A 13,974-nucleotide genomic window follows, 5' to 3' on the forward strand; every position below is an offset into this window, starting at 1 on the left:
CCCCCCCACCCCGTCATTTTTTTAAAAATAAAAATATTTCAAATTCAATTTTTTTTCATTTTTACGCCACCTCTACCCCCCGCCACCCCTACCCAGAGGCAGAGCTAGGGGGTTCATGGGTTCGAACGAACCCATTAGCTTTTTTGTAGACCCTATATTTGTATTAGAAAATTAAATAAATATATGTATGTTAACTTGTGAGCTTCCAAACAAAATTGATTTATAATCCCCAAACTCCTAACCTTAGCTCCGCCTCAGCCCCTAACCCACCCCTCACCCAGGCCATTTCAGTCAAAAAAAAAAAACTAAGAAAAAAAATTATTTTTTAAAAAATCATTTTTACGCCATCCCTACCCCCACCCCACCCCAAGTGACCCTGTAAAAAAAATTTAAAAAAATATTGTTTTTGAATTTTTTTTCTTGGGTCAGATGTCAGGGTCGGATTTTGGAATGGTCATTGGGGTCTTGTCCTATTTTGGATGTTGGGGTCGGGTCCTTGATCAATTATCGGAGTTGATTTTCGGATCAGAAATTAGTTTTCTAAAGAGTATTTTTTTAGTCTGAAACCAAAAAAAGAAGAAGATATTTTCTGAAAAATATTTTTCATTCACCAACTAAACAATAAAAAATATTTTCTACTTTTCAACCAAATATGAAAAAATAAGTTAGAAATACACTTATTTTCGTTGAAAACATTTTCCTTCCTACCAAACGCACCCGGCACCCATAATATAAAATGTAACAATAAATTGTATGAAAGAGTAGAAAAAACTAAATGAAGCAAAACAGAACAAACTTTTAAAGGGATGGGCACGAAGAAAGGAAAGAATGAGAGCAAACTACAAATACATATAATAAGAAAATTGCAGATACAGATAGCAAAACAAAACTAATCAGGAATGAAAACACTCAACAGGAAAAAGATGAGAATTGTAGTCAAAAGATACAGATATGTTAGGGAAAGGCCACATGTGAGTTAGTTGCGGTTAGTTCCAGGGTCGTCTTGATCATAAGGTCACTAAAACAACCACACATTAAAACCCAACAGTAATAAGGAGATTGTTTTTGTCAGTTAATCGACTTATTTTTTTCATTGTTTTGTTACTATCGATTTTTATTTAATCGTAGCAACTAAGTATTCTATATAGTGATTGATGGTAACTTATTATGAAAAATTTAATTTGTTGACGTTAGATCATAAATCGTGTTCAGTCCAAAAAATAAGAAGAAAAAGAAACATAACTTAACAAATTGGCTTCAAACTCCATTTGTTTGGCAAGTTTTTGGGGACTAAGAGTTGATGTGAAAGGAGCAAGCTATTCTTAATTTGTTCACATAGTGGCCACTTGACAAAGTGATTCTATTGGAAGTTCCCAATGTATAGCTCCTTGCACAAAAATATATTTAAAAAAGAATGACATCATCCTTTTCTTTTTAGTTTGTTTAAAAAAATTGATCTTTTTTTTTTCCGGTAACATTTTACTTTCAGTTCTCCACGTGGCATGTTTAAAACCCCAAGATTAAAGGATAATTTTGTATATTTGACATAACTTTAATTTAGAACTACAAGATTCAAAAAAATTTTTTAGTTTCTTAAGCTCAGTGTCAAGTCAAACTGGGTCACTCTTTTTGAAACAGAGAGAGTAGTATTTAGAAGCCTTAAGCAAACGGCACTTGCATTTTGCAATCAGATAGTCTTCTCTTAAACGGCACTTGCATTTTGCAATCATATACTTTTATTTATAATATACAGTTACATGTAGCAAACATCTATTTTCAACTATGCATATGTGGAAAAGATCGAATATAAAAATGTAGTAATAAATTGTATGAAAGAGTAGAAAAACTTAAATGAAGCCAAAATGAACAAAGTTTTATAAGGATGGGCAGGAAGAAAGGAAAGAATGGGAGCAAACTACAAATACAGAACAAGATAGAAGCTAAAATTATTTTTTGGTGTATTCTTTAAATTTCAAGTATTATAACAAATCAATATTATTTTATTTTTTACATTCTTACTTTATAAAGTCTGCACACATCCTATCTTCACGAGACTTCACTTGTAGATTACATTGAATATATTATAGTATTCATTAATTTACATATGACAACTAAAAAGAATAAAACCTCTCTGTAAAGTTTGGTTTTAGGCCCCAAAACTTGTTAAGACGATCCTGGTTCGTTCTTGTGTTTAACCCAGGTGGAAACCTAATGAGCAACCAAGTGACTGTTAATGGGTTACCTCAAAAGGAAAATTACAATAGTACCCTTAGTCGTCCAAGGGAACTCCCTCTTAATAATTTTGTTATATCATTTTCAACTCGATCATATAAACAAGGTCAAATACATACACAATCCCTTAGAATTCATTTTGACACTTTATAGCTATACATATTGGGATGGCAAGCGCCAAGCGGTATGGTCCCAACCTAATATTTAACTTTTCCTATTTTGTTAGGATCCGTTTTGCTATGCTATAAACGCAACCTAATAGTTAAATAACTTGGTTATTTATGTATTAATTTTTATATATTATTTGATTTGTAAATAAAATAAGAGTTATTCATATATTAACTTTATAATATGATGTCTAGTTGATTTGTTTTAAATGTTATAAATGAAAATTATTTATGTATTAATTTATACTATATTTGGTTGTGTTTTAGTAATTCTACATAATACTCAAATAACTTATGAGGAAATTTATATATAATTTGATATGGGATAGAAGGTGAAATAAATTATGTAAATATTAGTTATACATGATTAAAATAATAAAAATAAATATTTACCCCACGAGAAAGAAAAAGAGAAAATGGGAAATATTAGAGTCTAAAATCAAGGACCTACAATTGCTTAAGTGACTGAATTTTGAAAAAGCTTGCTAAGTTGGGTAATTAGGTGTAAATGCTGCCATTGTTTTGATATTGCATGTGTGGTTTAGTGATAAAATTGTTTAATGTCATATGAAATACTTGTGTTCAATTTCAAGTTACTATAATTATTTTATATATATTTATGAAAAAACAATTAATAAAACCTACGTCGTTCATCATTTTTTATAAAAAAAAATTATATCAATTTTTTTAATTTTAAAACACAAACAGACATCCCTCAGTTTTAACCGAAATCAACCTTAAACCGACTCACCGACAAAATCGAGTCCGTCGATTTTGGGTTGGTTGTAGGCAAAACAACCAGAGGCCGTCCGTCGGTTTTGACCCTTAATTTTTAATGTTTTTTATAGAAGTGAGGTACAATATTTTTAACGGTTCATTTGAATTATAGCTAAGTAAGAAAACAAAAAAAAAAGTAAGCAAGTAAGAAAATAAGAGCAAGTGATCAAGTAAAGAGTGTTACTAAAGCAAGCAACAAGTAAGTGATCAAGATTGTAAGATTGAAACAGATTTTATTTTGCAATAATTAAAATTCAAAATGTGAGCAACCGATCATGAATCTCTCAAAATAGATCCCGTCAATCACACAATATATATCTTTTATTAGAAAAGAAACCTAGGATTTTGGGATTTTTGTAACTTAAGTTTGAGACGTGATTTCTTCAACGTTGTTGCAAAAATTTCAAATGATTTTGTTGATTTGAGACATAATTTTCACGAGATATAGTCCTGGTTTTTGAATGAGGGTGCAGTTGCGTTTGTGGCTTGCTTAACACGTGTTTGATATTATATACATAAAATATACATTTTGTTGCGTTTATGGGTTACCTATAATACATGTTTGATATGTCAAATGCATATACATAACATATACACTTATTGTTTGTTCGAAAGAAAAGACATAAAGTGACACTTGAAATTGTTCCAAATTTTCAAAAAGATATCTTAACTATGCGGGTGTTTTATTACTCCACAAAAGTATTAAGTATCGTTATAAAGAGACCATTTTAACCCATTTTCTCCCTGTGTTTGCATTCACACAGATGATACGTGTGGATGTGATTTTTTTTCAAATACGAATTAAAAGGCACCACATGTCATTTCCTTCTCTATTATTTAATTACTTCTTTTTTTAAAATACTCCATCTTCCCCAATTCTTTCAAAAAGAACTCATGGTTGAAGGTTTAAACTCAAAAAAAAAATTTCTTTCTTGAATGAAATCAACCCAAAAAGATAAGAACTTCCTAACTTCTTGTTAATTTCCAGTCGTCAAGGTTTAATTTCTTTAAAATTTGAGAAATCAAGTTATCTTTTATGATTAGATTTTGAGGAAAAACATTCATAAAATGTCAAATACAAATCTTGAATCATATTTATAATGATGAGAATGATTCGATGTTGTGGGTGATGCGATGCAAACATGAAGACTTACTTTCAGTGCAAATTTAGTGGTCAAAGCAAAAAAAAAATTATGTCTTTTCTCATTTCTAAAAGCTTCTAGTGTTTATTAAAATTTCATTCCATGAGATGAGTGAGTCTGGAGCATTATTTCATTATGAAAAAATGCCACAAATTAAATCCTAGCAAAATCTCAACCCCCAAAACTTAAAGAAGCTCAACTCTTCATAACAATAGCGGCAAAAATGGACGATTCCAAAAAGCAAAAGCTTGCTTTAGCATCCGAAGGCAAATTAGCTCCCAAGAAATTGAAATTATCAATTGAAAAGGTTCTAAAGAAACCCATAAATTGAAAGCAGCGAGAGCGTCATTTACAAGCAAAGATGTGCCAATATTTTAGTTTTGGGTATGCACTTTATTATTTAAATTAATTCATTAAAAGGGGGTGTGCATCACTCTCCTATAAAAATTCTTGAATTGGTGAGAAAATGGGTCAAAATGGTCTCTTTGCAACGATATTTATTACTTTTGTGGGGTAATAGAACACCCGCATAATTAATGTGTTTTTGAAAATTTGAGACAACTTCAGTGGTGACTTTATGTTTTTTTTGTTTGTTCGATGCAATTATTATTTGAAATCATATTCAAACAGACATTCTAAAGAGAGATTAGATACTCAACAAATATCACTAACGTTGATCTTTTCTTTTAATCTGTCATGAATATAATCAAACATTATTATATAATATATCTCCTCTTATAGAAGTCATACAACATTTTCATAAAAAAAATTTAGCAATAGTAAACAAGCATAAATAGATACATATATGGTCATTTTTTGCTTGTTAAATCATTATGAGAATATCTTTTAAGGAGTAACTTGAAGAATTACTTTTCCAACATTGGAGCTAGTAAATAGAGATGTTAAACTCTCCAAAAAGGTCTCAATACCATTATAGATTTTGTACTTGGACTTTATTTTGCCTTCTTTCAAGTGAAATTCCATCTCCTTAATAAATTCCTCAAAGTGATTATAATAGGAACCAACCATAAACCCTTTCATCATAACTTCTTTACCCACCATGTTCAATAAATTCCTAACTCCTTCTCTTTCTGTCCAAACCTACAAAGTCCAAAAAAATAATTTATATGATGATCAATATAGTTCGTTTCATTAGCTTTTTAAAGAATTAAAAAAACGAAGAAAATGTCGAGTTAGTAAGTTTCGAATACTAGAACAAAAAATACCTTGTTATACTCGGATATCATTCCACAAAGTGCAATACGAGCTCCATGGTTGACGTGATTAAGGACAGCCTCAAGCATTTTACCACCAACACTGTCAAAATATACATCAATTCCATCCGGAAAATATCTATAAGAAAATAAGGTAAATTTTAAGTTATATTAAGTATTATTAATCCAAAATAAGGGGAAAAAAATGACTACAAAAATCAAAATAGTTTACTTGGTTAATGCAGCATCATAATCTGTCTCTATACGGTAATTAAAAGCTTCATCATACCCACACTCTTCTTTCAACAACTTCACCTACAAAAAGATAATAACAATATAATATAATTTGAATATTTATTTTCAGTACAATGGACAAGTAAAAGTGAACAGATCGACAGATTTATACCTTATGATCAGAGCCTACACTTCCGACAACTCGACAGCCTTTAACTTTGGCTAGCTGTCCAGCTATGATTCCAACTCCTCCTGCTGCAGCCGATATGTAAACATTTGATCCCTCTTTAGCATTTCCAATCTTTTCTATGCCCACCCAAGCTGTTATTCCTGGCATTCCTATGTAACGTATATAGGATCGGAGTCAAAATTTGAAGTTCATGAGTTGAGAAATCTAAAACTTTAAAAATTAGTATACCTAAGCAACTAAGATAATCCGGCAAGGCAACTCCATCGGCAGGGTTAATTTTCTGAAGCAAATTAGAAGGCAGAACACCAAATTCAGCAACAGGGCAAATACGGCTCATTACTATTTCTCCCTCTGAAAAATTTGTATCCATAGATCGAATCACTTTCCCGATTCCAAATGCTCTCATCACCTGCAATATATATTTTTAGCATATTCAAAAAGACTATAAATTCAACATACATGGCATAATTTTAGACTACAAGATATAACTATCAATTTTTAAAAAAATCTCGTGCTAAATCAAACTAGATACATGGATCGAAATGGAGACCTGACCGAGTGGAATTTGAGGAAGAGAGAGGCCATCGTCGAGGCCACTCAATTGAGTGCGGACGTATGGATCAATGGAGACATAAAGGATTTGAAATGCTACATTTCCATCTGGGATGGAATCTGCTTGTAGCGATAAAGTCACAGTGCGTAGCTTAATATGGTCTGAATTGGGAACACCAATTGGTGCATAACTAGCAACGTACCACTCTCTGCTCTCCACTTCCGCCGTAGCCATTGTTGGTGTGTTTGCGTAATTGAGGGTTAGTCGCTGAGGCAGACGAAAATATTAGTGCTGATATTTTTGCGGTCCCCAAACTAGATGTTAGTGGGGTGGTGGTCCTTGTGCTGGATTTTCCTAGTCCAAACTAAAAGAGGGTGATATTATGTGGTGGAGGAAAAAAGTAGTACTTTCTCCGTTTAAAAAAGAATGTGCTAGTTTGACTTGGAACGGAATTAGAAAAAAAATAAGACTTTTAAATCTTGTAATTTTAGATTAAAGTTATGTTAAATGTATCAAAATGTCTTTTAATCTTGTGGCCTTAAAAATGTCATGTGAAAAGTTGAAATTAAAGTGTTGCCAAAAAAAAAAATGGATCATTCTTTTTTAAACAAACTAAAAAAGAAATGAGGTCATTCATTTTGAAACGAAAGAAGTATCATATTATTTGTCCAATATTAAATAATTACATTAAGCAGTACTCAAATTTAGAGTTAAAAGGAGGGAGTAGATGAGTTTTGGTCCATAAATGCATGTGCACGTTTCTTTTCATGAGTAAATGACTAAAATGGTCCCTATGAATAATGCTTGGATCGTTAATGTATTTCATTTGATTGAAATGATCCTTAATGCATAATAAATTTATTAATTTTGGTCCTTAATATATTTCACTTGATTGAAATAATTTTTAATGTGTTCATTTTGACCCTTTATACTAAAATTAATAAATTTATCCAAAAAAGATGTTAAGTTTAATTATAGTCTACCCCATGTGGCTAACAAAATTCAATGCTAATGTCATCTTTGTGTTTCAAAGAAAAATCTCATGAAATCTGACTTCATTTTCTTTACTTTCTCTAACAAAATCTATTATTTTCTCTTCCTTAAAACAAAAATGAGTATTATATTAGTAGAATAATATTTTAGAAAAAGAAAATACTAAATTTTGTTGGAGAAACTTGAGAAAATGATGTTAGATTTTATGAAGTTCTTTCTTTGAAGCTAAGAAAAAAGACAACAACAATAAATTTTGTTAGCCACGTTACTAAAATTTAACACTTTTAAATAAATAAATATGTTAGGATGAAGATAAATGACCAAAATGAACATCTTCTATCATACATTAATAACTATTTTAATCAAGTGAAATATATTAAAGACCAAAATAAACATCTTTGTTATACATTAAGGACTATTCTCATACAGTAAAATATATTAAGGACCAAAATAAAACATTAACCATTCGTTAAGGCCTATTTGGTCATTTTCTTTTCGTTCTCAAAAATAAAATACGTGCTCCCCAGTAGGGGTGTACATAGGTCGGTTTGGTTTGGTTTTTTATTAAAAAAAATCTAAACCAATTATGTTGATTTATTAAATCTAAAAATTAAATCAAACCACGCAAAATCATTTTTTTCAATTTCGGTTTTAGTCGATTCTTTCGGTTTTTTCGTTTTTTACAACTATACGGTGTTTGAAAAAGAAATCAAATATATTTTCACTTACCTGTGTGATAAGCTAAACGTAAGAAATGTTAGAAATTTTCGTAAAAATGGTAAAATTCACATGAGTACAATTTTTTTTTGTTGAAATATCAACGTTTATTATGTTAAATTAATAAGATTAAATGATACAGTCAAACTGAATACAAAACGAAATATTTACAAAGTAAATTGTTAACTTCGAATTTGAAAATCTATAACAATATAATTGTAATTTCAGATCTTAATACAAAATAAAATATTTACAAATTTTACAAGCCCAAATTTGAAATAAAATATATAAACATTGAAAATAAACTAACTAAAAATATATTATTAACAAAGTAGATTATAAATAATATTTTTTATCTATAAAAAATATATATAAAATATTATGTCTGTTCAATTTGACTTTTTTTGTTTTAATACCAAACCAAACCAAGAGTGGTCAATTTTTTTTTAATCGCCAAACCAACCAAACCAAACCACAAATCATTTTTTTTTTAGATTTGATTTGATTCGTCGATTCAGTTTGACTTTACGATTTGACTTGTACACTCCTACTCCCCAGTTTGTGCTTGAACATGACCCGGTTCCTTTTTTTCTTTCCTTGGGTAATTGATGACCCGAGAATACTGGTTTCGGGTTCGTATATAAACATCGCAATGCTTTGGAAAACACTTTCCCCCTCCTCCGCCTGTAAATTGAATGAATGCAGAAAGGGAGGGACTTCATCAAAGCCATTCGTAGAAGCTTCTTCACTCTCCACAGCAACACTTCCGTTACTCAGGTAACAAAACTCTCTCTCTCTCTCTCTCTCTGCCCTAATCACACAGTTTAAACAGCATATGCTGACATTGTGTACAGATGGATCAATCAACGCGTTACCGTTACAGTCCAACTTTGAAATGGAACCCTATGGTTGAAGAATACTTCATCAAAGCTTACGGAGCTGATCATTTCTCTCGGATTTCTACTGCTCTCACGTATGCTGTTTGCCTCATCTACCTTATACGTATTACTACCATTTTGCAATCTGTCATTTCCACTTTACACTTTTTCTATTGTTATATATCTGTTCGGTAACTTCTACTGTAACTTTAGTAGTTGAGTTCTGTGTTGAACTGATAAGAAGTTCTTAGATTTGATGAAATAGAGTTGAGCTCAGTCTCTGTGTTTGTAGGTCCTGGTATTCAGTATTACAAATCTAATGCTAAGCAATTTTGGCAGAAATGAGGTTGAGATAAATAAGAGACTAATAGTTAAAGGACTATTAGTAATTAAATTTGTTATTCATGTGGCTTCCGAGTATTTCCTTCGTTTGTTAAGTAGAAGATGCTTTTAAGGAAAGCTGGAGAGTATAGCTGTTGTTAAATTCAAATTTGTGAAAAACATTCATTGTATTAGCACAAAGGGAGTTTTCTACTGTGTTGTTTGATGTTATAGACTTGTTACAATCTTTAACTATGTGATCTATACAAGTTTAGACTATTTTACTTTTGTCAGTATCATCTTGGTACGGAAAGTTGAACAGAGTATTTCTATTACCGTTTTCAAAATAAGTACTCCTCCTTTTGTTATGATTTCTTCTTGTTTCCAACTGTATGTATAAACACGTTTCTTTGCTTTGTTTGTAATATTTGAACACCTTAACTGTAGACACGAAAAGCATTACTGATATTTCCTTTATGTGTAGATGTTCCCTTCATGTGGGATTTCAGTGGTATATTGTTATTGTAGATGTTTCCTTCTAACATTCAAATGTTAATGCTTTTCTTAGGCGCCCATCATGTTACTCTTGTATCCGTGTGAATACGCTCAAATCAACAAGTGATGCTGTTATTGAGAAGCTTTTGGAAATTTTTAAGGAAAGAGGAATGCACGATGTTGCAGTTCAAGAATCTTCTACTACATGGGAACCAGATAACTGTTGTAAGGCAACCTTAAAATGCACTGGAAGTGCAGAATCTCTTAAGGCCATCAAAAGTATCTCAAAGTGTCAATTTCCTGGCTTGGATTATGTGGTTTTTGTTGAAGGTTCAGGACCGCATGCAATTCATTATGGGGATGACGAAGGCAAACCTCTTAAGGAGGTAATTGTGAGCCGAAAGTGTGCAGAGGCAGTTCTTCGTGGTGCCCAAGTGAGTAATTATTCAGATTTATATAAACCCGGTCAGCTATAGGAATCCACTTTGAGTTGAATTGGAGAAGTTCATTGTCTTTCTCCCAAGTAATGTGGATAGTAGGTATATTTCAACCTGTAGATAGAAGGAGGAAAAAATGCCAAATCATGATGATATTTCTAACTTTTACCACGTGATGTGTTGTGTATTTAAGTTGTCTGTATTGCTGCTTAAGTACATGCATGCAAATTCATGATGCTGTTGTTGATATATGAGAGTGTCTAAGTGTTGTACATCCTTACCTATTATCTTCTCTATTATGTTAAAACACTTGACTGTTTTCCAGAGAACATACATACCTTTGTTTTCAGAAACATTATAGCCCAAAACCTGTGCTAATAAGACAAAGAAATTGAGAGTCTAAAGTCTATGGCTTGAATGAATCAGTAACAACAGATTAGTGGAATGGGGTATTAAGAGACGGATAGGGAGGGAGTGATCCATCAATCATTAGTTGACCTTCCTGTTGAATCAGTGACGGTGCTTTCAGCGGAGCTGTCTAAGTTTTTGAATTCCATCTCTAGTTCTATTTGTAAGTAATTTCAGAAAGTGCACTGGAAAAGAACTTCCAAAGAAGAAGGAAAAAAAAGAAAAAAAATCATAATAGAAGAAGGAACTGTACTGTTGCATAAATTGGAAGACTTCTAAGAATTAAGGTCATGTAATCATGTGAGTATCATATTCGACATTTTATTCTTTTCTTCTTTCTTTTCTTAATTTATCCTGTCTTATTCAGGGGTGTAAATTTTGACTGGTACTTCAAGTAGTACTTACCCTTCTTCTCCATCTATGTACATTTTATCTGGAGCTATGTAATAGGCTCATACCTTTGTCAGGATTAGTGACATCTTGACCTTCAATATCACTTGATGTTATGCATTAGTTTTTTTTAGTCTATAGGGGCACAAATATACCAACAGGAGATGCATGTTCCTGCAAGTTGGCAATTTACCAAAACAATGGCATTGGAACACCGGAAGATCTTTCTTCTTTGATTTGCTAGAATTTTTTTTTGTAAAGCGTGCATGTGCTTTTGTTAAATTACAAATTAGTACCTGACACAATCTTACCATCTACTTGTCATATTTCCCAGGTTTATGTGCCTGGTGTTTTGGCATGCAGTGCTCATGTTGAAAGAGGTGATGCAGTTGCAGTTTCAGTTGCTGTGGAACAGTATGGTCCAGATGGTGGATGGGGTGTTGCAATGACACGCGGGACTGTTCTACAAGGATCACAAGAAGGTAAGCTAACTTCTTGTTTAGCACCTTTTCATATCTAATTAAGGGTTCTTTCTGAATTCTTACACTGATTTGACCCCAAAGGCATTAATGTGTTTCTGTGTGGAAAAGTTTGCTGAGGAACTTACTATTTCTTTGACATAAACTTGACATGTGCGTGTAACTGCAGTATACATTTTGGTCTTGCTTTTGGTGTTTACTCATTTTCACTTTTAGTCCAGACATGCGTCCATGGCCAATCCTCCAGAATTCCACCCTGTGAACACATTAGATCGTAACTTTCCTTGACAGTGTATTCTCCCTTTAGATGTACCCCAAATGATTTTGTCTACTTGGTAAGCCAGTTGGTTTACAACTAGTAGTTAGAACTGGGGGTAAGCCAGTTGGTTTACAACTAGTAGTTAGAACTGGGGGTGATGGTATGTGCTTAATGCACAAAATTCAGATATTTATTGATAGTCATTGACTCCTTATTTTGGCGAACTTCTTGCAAAACGAAAAGCTAGTTTTGCGGTAAGATATTTGAACCATTAGCTTCATCTCACACCAATGTAATCTGAAAGGATTTAATATTTTCAGAAATATCATCCTTCTCAGATGATTATAATGGGATATACTGCATTTTTATGGTTAAAATACCAAGATAATTTTTCATCTAGTCTGATTTTGTGGATACAAATTTGCTATGTTCTTTTTCATTTATTACTTGCAAAAAAGGTATGCTATGATCTTTCTGAAATATACTCTAGATATGCTTGATTTGTTGAAATGTTGTCTTCTCTCTTACACCATCAAATTTTGCAGTATATAAAATCTATGGCATCTTTTTATTATTTTAAAGTTGTATGACATCCATCCAGCCAATTGAGTGACCAATCTCAGTTTTGATTAGATCCTTATTATTTTGAAAGAGATGGCTTCTACATTGGCCAAGCAACAGCAATGATGTCAAGAGCTGGAATGTTTCGTGTTACTGAAGGGGTTGCGGTGGATATGAAGGAAAGAGTATACAGACTACCCTCCTTTTATGGTATAACTTTCTCGCCTTTTCCAGCATTTTTGAAATCATTTACAGGATATTATGTGCATATATCTTTATGGCATACTCTGGTTTGTCACACTTGATGATGAGAATCTGCTTCAACTTAATAAATGTTGTTACCATCTAGTTTTAAAGAATATCTACAGTTCAGTATTTTTCAAATTGCTACTTAATTCTGGTCTGACAGGGGTATCTCTGCCTTTCTATATATGGGATTTTCCCCCATTATGAATGAAATTAGTTCTTACTTGATATAAAAGTGTTTGCCTTTTTTCGTTGGGTAACTGTTTCAATTTCGATTCTGTTTCTCATCCCTGTCGAGAATTACTGTGGCACATTTACACTTTTAGCTGATATTTTTAGTCTAAGTCATGGTTCTTGTAAGAAATATAGGAAAAGAATATTATTGAATTGTTATTTGTTTTTTACATTATTACATTGAGATCCTATTTATAGACACTAGAATACAATCCTTTACCAAGTAGGATACTATTTCCTATTCCTATTCCTATTCCTATTTGTATTCCTATTCCTATTCTAAATAGGATTGTATAAACCTATTCCTATTCTAATAGGATTGTGTAAATCTATTCCTATTCAATAGGATTGTATAAACTTATTCCTATTATAACACTCCCCCTCAAGCTAGTGCATACAATTCATGTACCTAGCTTGTTACATATGTAATTAATACGAGGACCAATGAGGGGCTTGGTGAGATATCTGCAAGTTGATCAGTCGACTTCACAAAATTGACAGTCAATCTCAATGTGCTTGTCTTCTCATTAAATACTGGATTTGATGCATAATGTCAGTCAATCTCAATGTGCTTAATTTTCTCATGAAATATTGAATTTGATGCATAATGCCGATAAAACACAAAGTGATTTACAGTGTTGAACTTCCCAAACCAAACTTGCAAAGACTATTTCAAACCATAGAGTGACTCACATAATCAATATACAAGGCTACTAAACTCCCCCTGAGCAACAAAATTAGGTGGTTGCTCCATATAGACTTCTTCACAATGCAGCGGTCGTTGTAAGTGCTCAAAATCTAGTATAAAGTATATGGATCATGTTGAAATCAATAGACGAGTCGATATCAAACAAGTCACCGAAAAACTAGCCAGAACATGCTCATATGCCGAAGTATTAGATTTGATGGCTAAAAGTGGTCACAATCTAAGAAATAAAATTATATGGATAGGGTCGGAATGATGTCACAACCCAACTAGAAAATAGAAATAATATAGGATAGTTCGAATTGATGGAACGATCCCATTGAAAAAGATAAATAATATGG

General features: G+C 32.1%; 2 protein-coding genes across 2 annotated transcripts in view; one reads left to right on the forward strand and one right to left on the reverse strand.

The window, feature by feature from the left end:
* Positions 1-5,059: 5,059 nt before the first annotated feature.
* Positions 5,060-6,829, reverse strand: LOC125876268 (2-alkenal reductase (NADP(+)-dependent)-like). The gene is made up of 6 exons (XM_049557401.1): positions 6,507-6,829; positions 6,185-6,365; positions 5,939-6,105; positions 5,765-5,847; positions 5,545-5,671; positions 5,060-5,419 (listed from the first exon to the last, which is right to left on the reverse strand). Exons 1-6 carry the CDS (start codon positions 6,741-6,743, stop codon positions 5,165-5,167), a joined length of 1,050 nt encoding a protein of 349 aa, XP_049413358.1. The 5' UTR covers positions 6,744-6,829; the 3' UTR covers positions 5,060-5,164.
* A 2,057-nt stretch (positions 6,830-8,886) lies between these two features.
* The window catches only part of LOC125877272 (rRNA (cytosine-C(5))-methyltransferase NOP2C), a 15,919-nt gene continuing 10,831 nt past the window's right edge, over positions 8,887-13,974 (forward strand). Inside the window, exons 1-5 of the mRNA XM_049558616.1 lie at positions 8,887-8,996; positions 9,074-9,192; positions 9,987-10,347; positions 11,483-11,630; positions 12,520-12,737. Coding sequence (XP_049414573.1) covers positions 8,919-8,996; positions 9,074-9,192; positions 9,987-10,347; positions 11,483-11,630; positions 12,520-12,737 — 924 coding nt within the window. The 5' untranslated portion in view covers positions 8,887-8,918. The remainder of the gene's footprint in view (positions 8,997-9,073; positions 9,193-9,986; positions 10,348-11,482; positions 11,631-12,519; positions 12,738-13,974) is intronic.

The sequence above is a fragment of the Solanum stenotomum genome, chromosome 9 (assembly GCF_019186545.1).
Source record: "Solanum stenotomum isolate F172 chromosome 9, ASM1918654v1, whole genome shotgun sequence".
Classification (NCBI taxonomy): Eukaryota; Viridiplantae; Streptophyta; class Magnoliopsida; order Solanales; family Solanaceae; genus Solanum; species Solanum stenotomum.

Bases quoted from the DNA above. Each gene is read 5' to 3' on its own strand.
- LOC125876268 (XM_049557401.1), bottom strand. From the start codon at position 6,743: ATGGCTACGGCGGAAGTGGAGAGCAGAGAGTGGTACGTTGCTAGTTAT. The intron at 6,366-6,506 runs GTCTCCATTTCG...TATATATTGCAG, and splicing joins CTCAAATTCCACTCGGTCAG to GTGATGAGAGCATTTGGAAT. The intron at 5,420-5,544 runs GTATTTTTTGTT...TGGACTTTGTAG, and splicing joins TGATATCCGAGTATAACAAG to GTTTGGACAGAAAGAGAAGG.